The sequence below is a fragment of the Cyprinodon variegatus genome, unplaced genomic scaffold (genome assembly GCF_000732505.1).
Source record: "Cyprinodon variegatus isolate N-32 unplaced genomic scaffold, C_variegatus-1.0 Scaffold88, whole genome shotgun sequence".
NCBI lineage: Eukaryota > Metazoa > Chordata > Actinopteri > Cyprinodontiformes > Cyprinodontidae > Cyprinodon > Cyprinodon variegatus.
Window position 1 is genome coordinate 106763 of NW_015150541.1, and position 10047 is coordinate 116809.

The following is a 10047-nucleotide window of genomic DNA, read 5'->3' on the forward strand; positions in this document are numbered from 1 at the left end:
ATGATGGGAAAATATTTAGGATTTTTTATTTCTAGCAAATATTAAATTTAATTACAGTAAATGTGAAGAACTGAGAAAAGATTAATTAACAAAACTGATGCAATTAAATGAATTTAGGGGCAGATATTAGATTTCTCTTCTCTGCTTCTTTTCTTTCCTTTCAGGATTAATTTTTAAGTTACTTTTGAATGGAATAAATAAAGTGAAAGTGGAAATAATAGATAATGTCTGCATTCTATTTCTATTGCTCTATGTGGAGCATCATGAAGAAGAGCTGAGGAGAGACAGGAGCAACAAAAACTAAAACAAGGAGCAGAGATTAAGGCCCACATGCAGGATGGACCAGATTAAGGCTCCTGATCCTCATCCAGAATAATCTGAACCAGAACCTGGAAGCTTTGAAACGGGTCTAGATTCGCAGTTCTACTGGTTTTCTAAAAGACCATCAGAGGTTCTCCTTTGACTTTTTCTCTCTCTGCAAAAGTTTGACTTTCTATTTTATGCTAAATAAGCTAAAGCAATCTATTAAATAAAATGAAAATTAAAAAAGCAATAATACATAGAGAAGAAAATACAAAAATATGCAAAAGAGAAACAGTTTAAAAACAATTTAAAATGATTTTTTTTCTCATTTTGTCACTATTTTCTATCACTATCCCATCAAGGGGACGGTTTCATCAATAAAGTTCAATTATTATTTAATTATTATTATTGTTTGATCTTACTCCTAAATTCAAACATAAATACAAAATAATAATAATATCTTAATATACAAAAGATAAATAAATTATTTAATCAATTAAGTCCAAATATACATTAGTGTATATATGAAATAAAATCATTTTATTAAATTAAGTTTTTTGGGTTTCTTTAACAATAAAAAAGCTTACATAAAATAAATGTACTCTTTCATTTTTATTTAATAATTAAGTTTTTGTGTTATTTTTGTATTTTAATATTTCTCTATATATTATATATCTGGATGTTTCTGGTCCAAATGGTTTAAATGAATCTTAGATTATCTCCCCTGATTGAGTGAACAGTGCCCTCTGGTGGTCATCATCAGTTACACCTGGAGTGACTCACGTTTGTGACTCCGCTGCGGTTCCGGTTCACGGTTTGGGCTTTCAGAGTGGTCTGCTCCACCCGTCTCCTCAGCGTCTCGTAGTCGTTCTGAGGGTCCAGGATCAGCTGGCAGGGATACTCGGTGGGCCGCTGGAAGAACGCCATGTCGGGATACAGCCGCCTGGAAAGGCAGCAAACCGACCCGTTCTGTTCAGCTATCGTCAGAACCTTTCTGATCGCCCGGATGAAACAGAACCAGCGCCTGGACGAAGGTCTTACCTCACATCCTTGTCGATCTGCAGCAAGATCTCGTTATCTTTGAAGTAGGTGTTCCAGCGGCTGTCTGGGTTCGGATTCAGAGGCTGAAAAAAAACAAACATTCATCACCGTCCAGGTTCTGAGAAATCCGTTTGGACTTTTCAACCAGAACACACACAGGCTGGTTACGGAAAGCAAATCAGAACCAGAAATACAGCTGGTCCAGCCTGAACCAACAGTAGATAAACAGATCTGTGGTTCCAGAACAGAAACAGAACTGACAGATTCTGTTGAGTTTTTTTTCTCCCCTCAGCGACAGAATATGAGGACATGTGGGCTGATAACAGACACCAGAACTGGCTGACCCAGCAGAACCTGCAGAGTCAAAGCAGCTCAGATATCAGAACCTTTAGGATCAGAGAAAAAACATCTGCAGCCGGTCAGAACCAGATTCACTAAGCTGTTTCAGTTTTAAATAATAGAAAATAAATGTTTGGTGAAAAAGTACCTTTAATAACCGTCTAATTCTGTCAAAGACCAAAGCAAAGTCCAGAATCGCCCTTCACAAAACTGAATACATGATACCAGAACTGATCTGTATTCCTGTCAGATTCTGATCCAAATAAACCACCTGGAACTAACATTAAAACCAGATCTAGAATATTCAGAACCGGTATAGAAGCAGGAAACAGAGACAACAGGTCCAATCATTATCGTCCAGCTTCTGGTTCTGTAGATTCACAAATGTAACCGGTTCCTAATCGGATTCAGTTGAACAGAACCAGCAGATTTCTACACTGATGTTTCAACAGAGGAGTTCAGGGCAAAACTTTATTCACCAACCGGGTCCAAAATACGATCCGATGATTTAATCTATACTGATTCAGAAGTGGCTGAATCTCATGAGGTTCTGGGACTTACGTGGTCCTCCAGCGTTACGTCTGCTCTGGACAGGCCCAGGTTGGCCTTGGCGATGCCCGGCTGGATGATCATTTCTCTGAGGAACTGAGAGTAGACCTCCCTGTGGAGAGAACAGCACACAATCAGAGGAGGCGACTGTTTGGACCGCCGGGGAAACCGTCCTGCTGGAGGCGGGGAGTTCCATCAGGATCAGAATTACTGGTTTAAAAACTAAAAACAGGTTCAAAACCTCTCAGGTTCTGATATCAGCTAGAAGAAAAACAGCCAGAACCTGAGAGAACCAAGAAAAGCCCAAAGAACAGCTGATCCACAACAAAGAATCTGGTTGCCGTGGAAACGTTCAGGATTATTAATGGAAGCAAATAAACAGAACATTTCTTGGTTCTGCCTTGTTTCATTCAGCTGCTGCTGGTCGTATCAGGCCCGATGTTCTGATCAGAACCAGCCTGAAGGTCTCTTCGGTCCAATTCTCCTACCTTTGCTTTTTGAGGAAGGACTCCCATAAGGTCTGATCCAGAGGCAGATAGTTGAGAAGGATCTGGATAAACGATAAACAGCTGGAGTCAGAACCAGGTGATACTTTCCAACAGAAATTAGGTTTTAATCAGATTAAAAGATTAAAATAGAGACGAGACGCAATAAATCACGTATTTAACTTTGAACATGTGACACGTCAGCTGTCAGTGAAAACATTATGACCAACCGTCTCCTTCTGGTCTCTTTTGGACCTGTGAAGGTTCAGCAGCAGATCCTTTGTTATCCAAAGGATGAAGCTACTGCCACCAGGGGGCGCTGGTGCTTTTCACTATGACAAACTGGGCTGTATGTTCTGACAGCTTCCATCAGAACCTAAAACTGTTCAGCAGCTCTTCGACTGGATCAGAACCTTGTTTGGACCCCATTTAGGAGCCTCAGCTGCCTGAAGAGGACGGATCTAACAGAGCTGCAGCCGAGGAAATGTCCTGACCCAGCTGACCTACTAGAACAGTTTGGTTCTCATCAGAACCTTAAGTTGATCCTTTCCTGCTCTGAGGACAGAAAGTTCCCCTTCTAACCTGTCAGTGGTCATAATGTTTCGCCAGATTGATTTAAATCTCATTAATATTGTGTGGATGAAAGAAACGGTTTTAAATCCAGAAAGAAGCAGAACTGGAAGTCTTTGGACAGAAACTGGATTAGATTTCCTCTGAAACTGTTTTCTTCAAATTTACTAGAAACTGAATTAGTTTGAAAATAATTTTGCACTTAAGTGAAATTTAACGGTTTAAAAACTGATTTAACCTGCTTTGAAAATCTATTTTGCAGCATTCAATTTTTATTTTTACCAACTCTTAGAAAATGCAGTTTCTATCTTGTCAAACAGAGACGTTTAAGTACAGAGCAATCAAACACAGATTCATGGATAGACTTTTTACATCAGGTTTAACTTATTTTATCACATTTAAGCGTCTGGAGCATCTATGAACTTAGTAGAGATCATAAAAGATGTCCGACACATCGATTAGGAAAAAAAGAACAATGCATCTTTGTTCTTTAGCCATTAGTTAATGGTTACTGCTACATCTTTTTGGTTTTATTTACATTTATACATTATATTTAAAGAATGTTTATGACTCGTCTAGTGCAGCTTAAAAAGCCATAAAGCTAAAGTGACCTGATGTAAAATGTTAATCCATGAATCGGTGTTTGATTACTTTGTGTTTGAAGGACCTGGTTTTTAATTTTCCTACTAAAACTGAACTATAGAACTGAAAGTAAAAGAATGTAAATTCATGTTTCTACTGTTAGACAAATAATTTAGGTTTCAATTTAGTGAAATTTATTTTCAAATTCCTACATTTATCTTCAAATTGCATGAATAGGGATTTTGTTAAATTCGGTGTCTGATGACACCAAGTTCTGCCCAAAGACGTCCTGCAGGCAGATGGAAGCGCACCTTCCAGCACAGCGAGCGGATCCCTTCCTCATGAGGAATTCCTGCGTCAAACAAAGAAAACCCGAATCAGATGAGACCAATGAAAGCAGAGATCAGACCGAGCGGAGGCGAAGTTTACCGCTGAAGCTCAGCTCCCTGAGAGCCGTCAGGTTGATGGTGTCCTCTGCCAACGCCGATTTAAACTCCTGGATTCTGAAGTGAGAAGGAGGCAGATGGCATAGATTAAATTACAGAAAGTTACTGGATCAGAACTGGTTTAATCTGGAGCTGGAACAGAAACTGCAGCCGAGATGTCGCTCAGTTTTTATTACATGTTCAGAAGTGAGAGACAGAAAGAGAGGAAAAAGGAGGAGAGTGAGGAAGATGTTTTGATGGATGGAGAGATTTACTGACGAATAGTTTAAAGCAGCGGTCCCCAACCACCGGGCCGCGGACCGGTACGTTGGTCATTTGGTACCGGACCACACAGAAAAAAAAATAAAAAATATATATATATACACACACATTTATCGACGATCAGAGTCTGAGTCGTGTTTTATTTTGAAAAATACAAAACATTAGGGTATTATCTCCCAATTACATCAGTCGGTGCATCTGTGCCTCTTGACACAGGTTAATTCAGGTCAAAACGCATCCTATCTATAACATCCTATCTTTGTGAAGCGGGATTTTCTGTGGTTACAGCGACCAAAACAAAGCTACGGAGCAGACTGGACATCAGGAGCACACTTCATGTGTCATTGTTTCCGATTACGCTTAGATTGGACCGGTTTGTTTCGGAGAAACAAGCTCAGGGCTCCCACTATTTCAACATATTGGTGAGTTTTATTTTCATACTGTTTGTATTTGATTTTATGCCAGTCGTATCATTTTATTTGATCGCATTTACCCCCATATTTTAAAGGGCGGTCCGTGAAATTATTATCTGACATATAACCGGTCTGTGGCGCAAAAAAGGTTGGGGACCGCTGGTTTAAAGCACAAAAAGAGGGATCATACAGATCTGATGTAATCTGAAGCGATGAGTCATAATCTATTCATAATGGCTTTAAATAGAAATCATAGGAATATTTTTGTCCAACCATAAATATAGAAAATTTATATTATTGCAAAACCATTTCACTTAACCCTTTATGGAGCAAGTTAGGGTTTTTAATCACTTGCAAAACCCTTACAAAATAGTGTCCCTCAGTGAGGTCTAGAAGCACAAGATCTATATCCAGCCGTTCAGCAAAGATGCTGCTACATGGCTGCACATCTTATTTTGGCATTTGACCAATTAGATGAGCTCTTGTAAATTAAGTTTGGGGGGAAAAAAGTTACAAAGTCAAGAAGAAAAAGGTAAAAATCTAATTGAAAAGTTAAAAAGTAAAGTTAAAAGCCTAGTTAACAATTATATTTAGGTTTACAAACTAAAATATGTTAGTGCCAGCATCAGCATTGGGGTTAATATAATAATAATAATCACAAGGTTATGTTGTACCAAAATAAAATGTGTTTCTTTCAATCTGAGTGTTTTTCATGAATGTCTTATAGTAGCACTTTTTTTTTTTTCTTAATATATTCGGGCAAGATGGCGTTTATTGTTATTATATTGAAATTAATTTTTAACCATCAAAATATCCATATTTTTTATGTTACGAAGGTAATAAGATGTTATCCTGTATTCCAATAACACTGAGTGTCCTCTAAAGGGTTAAACTGCTGGATTTCTGTAGATTTAAACTAAATTTAGCGACACAGACTATTAGTGTGGAAAAGAAGGTGTGTGAGTGCAGCAGGGAATCCGGTTTAAAGTGTCAGAGCTGCACACATGAGCCTCAGTGTGAGTTAACCTGATTTAATGCTCAGCCAGCAGCTCTTTATCTGCACACTGATGCCTCCTGTTTGTCTCTGACAGAAACACGCAGTCAGCTGATCTGCTAACAGGCAGCTAATGGAGCCAAACTTCAACCCTTAAACAACATCACATAGTTTCTATTATTTGGGGATAAAGACCGAAACATGTTCAGCTGTTTTACAGACCGGTTAGTTGCATCACTTATATCTAAAATTGAAGTTAGCCTTTGTTAGGTTAGCGCAGCTGTTAGCTTCAGCTAATTGATTTCTGTGCGGTTTAAAATAGATTTGATTTTATTCTCCCAGTTTGCCTTGAATGGCAGCAGAGGAGGAGAACTCACCTGTTCTTGTAGGCGGTAGACATGTCTGCACTGATTAAGCTGGATCCAGAAAGCAGGAATGAATTATTGGACACAGGGAAGTTAGCCTGCCGGAACTTCCGCCTTCACAGTCAGCAGGCGACACTGAACTACGGAGAGCGTCGAGGACCAAACGTACTGATACGCTGAATTCAGTTGGTCTTTTTTCTTCTTTTTTATTTCTTTTTTCTTTTATTTATTATTTGTGTATTTATTTTTTCATTTTATTTATTTATTATATATATATATATAAAAAATATAAAAAAATAATTAAAGAAATAAAAAAATAAAAGATATAAGATTTCAGTTGGTGTTGGGATCTCTAACTCAGTGACGTCATACTAAAAAATTAAAGCATCTAAAAAAGGGATCATTTATTAAATTTAAAGTATTTATATAATCCCTTTATATGTTTCTATTCACTATTACTTTTTTACTTTTATTTAATAACTTTTTATTTTATTTATTTATTTTCTTTTGCTCAAACCCCTGGTGATTGTTCACTGTAAATTGTAATTTGTCTCTGTATGTATTATAACTTTTTTTCTAATAAAGTTTATAAAAAAAAAAAAATTATTCATTTAGTTTTTTACAAATATCTTTGGAGGGATTATAGGCAACGAATATATCACTTGCAGAGGCTTTGTTTCATATTTATAGATAGAACTACAAATATTCTTAAACACTTTACAGTATAGTATTTTATTGTTTATCTTTTAAATCTTCACTAGTATTTTATTCTTATACATTTTCTAAGGTCCACATTTGTGTGACCATTTTTTTTCTATAATATTTTTGTTGCTGTAAACACCAGAATTCATTTCCATATTATGGGACAATAAAGGGAATTTCTATTCTATTCAGATGTCACAGCAGCACTGCTTTTACCAACAGCGGATGAAACTGTGTGACAGATTCAATAACACACCAAGACACAAACTGTGTGTTTACTTAAGCAACTGTTGTTCAAACATAGAAGCCCTCAGCTGATCCAAACTGCAGCAGCCAGAGTTCTGATAAAAGATCTTTAATTATCATGCTCCTCTTCTGTGGAACCAGCTACCAGTTATAGTCTGTGCTGCAGACACTCTGTCTAAGGGTTTAAAATGTTAAAAAGGTTTCTTAAAAACCTTTTAGTCAGAGTGCCTCAAGTGATTGACTTTATTGATCTCACAGTGAATAAATGTACTCGTTACATCAGCTCAAATAGTCAAAGGAGAATAAAAATGTGCATGGCATATATATACAGTATATAGTGCGTCCACGTATGATAGTAGTATTATTATACAGGGTTATTGCACATGGGTATTTATATAGATGGTTATTTATATTAATATATATAGTTATTGCACAGAGTATCAAATAGTAAATTGCACATTATATATTGCACAAGTTGCTGCCGTTGCAGTGTTGCATTGTAGAGTCTGGTTGCAGCAGGGATGAATGAGCTGCAGTAGCGCTCCTTTTTATAAACAGGGTGTAAGAGTCTTTCACTAAAGGAGCTGCTCAGCTCCTCTACAGTCTGGTGCAGAGGGTGGAAGGTGGTGTCCATGATAAATGGAAGCTTGGACACCCTGAGTCATTCAGCTTCAGTTTAAGGCTGAACTAAAACCCAATTTTGTATCTTAAAACCTTAAAACAAATCTGGAAGTTATTCAGACTTTTATAGTGTAATTACCTAAAATATTTTTGTTTTAAATGTCAGACAAGTAATGCTCCTGCTATTGATTTTATTTCACGGCCATTACTTTGTAAACATTCTCATATCCAAAATGTGTTTGTCGCTTTACATCATATATTAAATTTTATTTTATGTCAACATGACAAAATAAATTTGCTTCATGACATTTCTTTAGGTTATACCACTATCTAGTGGTAGAGGGATAAATGACAGTATAGCAAAGTTAATTTGGCTGTTTAAAGTAGCAGAGATTCAAAAAAAAAATGTTTTATTTAATTGTTTATCATTCAGATGGAAGAAAAGAAAACATAACTTTTAGAAAAATAAAAAGCAGGAGTGTTTGAAGCAGAGATTTCTTTTGAAGACTAAAGTTCTGACTCCATCCTAAAGAAAAATATATGCTGTCCTGTTTCTCTGACTAGCTGGATGTTTTCTCTTCATCCTCTGACATGGGAGCTGGCTCGGAGCTCGTCTGCCTGATTGTGTGTTTCCTGGACGGGGCCGCCTTTTACAGATGCTTTTTGTATCTATGCTTCTTTTTCTATCTCTGCTTCTGTCTCCTTGAACCCCAGTGGGCCTCAGCAGATGGCCGCTCACACTGAGCCTGCTTCTTCTGGAGGTTTCTTCCTGTTAAAAGGGAGTTTTTCCTCTCCACTGTCGCTACAAGCATGCTTAGAGTGAGGAATTGCATTCGAGTCAATAAGTCGATGCAATCAACTGGTTTTCTAAGATCTGGTGAACTGGAAAGTGCCTTGAGATGACGTGTTGTGAATTGGCGCTATAGAAATAAACTGAATTGAAATTAAAAGTTCTGAGCATCACTGAATCCACAGTAATAAACACCATCTATTGTTTATCATCTAAGTCATATTTGTTATTTCTTTTAAAAGGGGATTCTGGAGTTAATGCAGTAATTGCAGTGAAGAAACATCTAGAACATAGAATACGTAGAACACTGCTTGTAATCATAATATGTAAAAATCTATATCTTATTTACATTAAAATAACATGCTACTCCCTCCTGAACATAAAACCCAACACCAGTTCATTTAACCACTCCATGTTTATTGCTTATTCATATTTTTACATTAAAGTTGGTGAAGCTACTGAGATCAAGAGAAACGCAACATTTGTTGTTCACTCCGTTTCAGACCAAACTCCTCAGCAGGAAGAGAATAAATCATTCAGAGAAACATCATCAGATAAAGTGTGAATGTGACAGGAGCTGGTTTTTTATTTTTCATAAATAATCAAAAACAGTCGAGCTCGTCTTAAAACAGAAACAAAATAAAACATTCAAATCAGACGGAACAGGAGACTGAAAGCGCTCCTCGGCTTCCTCTGGTTCCAAAAGCGGCGCAGGGCTCTTCCACAGAAACATTTGATCATGGCGGCTCTCAGCTAACACCTGATCAGGGATTAATAAAAGCCCGACTGGAGCCGTAAAAAACCAGAAACCAGATTGGATTAAATCAGAGAAAAGCTGCACATCAGAACCAGGAGAACCACAGCCGATACAGGAAGTAGGTTAAAACATGAGAGCCGATGAAAGGGAATTAGAAATAAAACATTTTACTTCCAGACATGATGAACTGTTGCTTTATTGACTTGATTCGGAGGAAATCCATGGAGGGAGAATTTAAGATTAACTTAATCTGACCGAGTTAAACTAACTAACTGACAACCTCTCAGTGTCAATCGTTTTTAGTCATCAGCAACATTCTTTCTGTTTCATTCTTTCACATCGAGCTAAAACAACAACTGGCCTCCATCTTGGTTTCATCCTAATCCCAAATATTCTGGGTTATTCATTTTAGACGACATTATTACTGAAAATTTGTTCCCGGAGTCAAAGTGAAGAAGTTCTGTTTGGACTTCCATACCTCGGCTACACCTTCCATCAGAACCATCATTCAAAGATTAAACCTTCAGAACCAGAGCGTCTCCCACCGCTAAAGGAATCCCAGGTTTATTTTTCTTCACTCCCA

The 10047-nt window shown here is 37.3% G+C and overlaps 1 protein-coding gene across 2 annotated transcripts in view; it reads right to left on the reverse strand.

Annotated features, from left to right (window-relative positions):
• The window catches only part of tbc1d13 (TBC1 domain family member 13), a 16027-nt gene extending 9537 nt beyond the window's left edge, over positions 1-6490 (reverse strand). For both annotated transcript variants that reach the window (XM_015373586.1, XM_015373585.1), the window contains exons 1-7: positions 6361-6490; positions 4299-4372; positions 4181-4221; positions 2721-2782; positions 2245-2344; positions 1345-1427; positions 1087-1246 (exon numbers count right to left, since the gene is read on the reverse strand). In XM_015373586.1, the coding sequence (XP_015229072.1) occupies positions 1087-1246; positions 1345-1427; positions 2245-2344; positions 2721-2782; positions 4181-4221; positions 4299-4372; positions 6361-6383 (543 nt within the window). In that variant the 5' untranslated portion in view covers positions 6384-6490. The remainder of the gene's footprint in view (positions 1-1086; positions 1247-1344; positions 1428-2244; positions 2345-2720; positions 2783-4180; positions 4222-4298; positions 4373-6360) is intronic.
• Positions 6491-10047: the final 3557 nt, after the last annotated feature.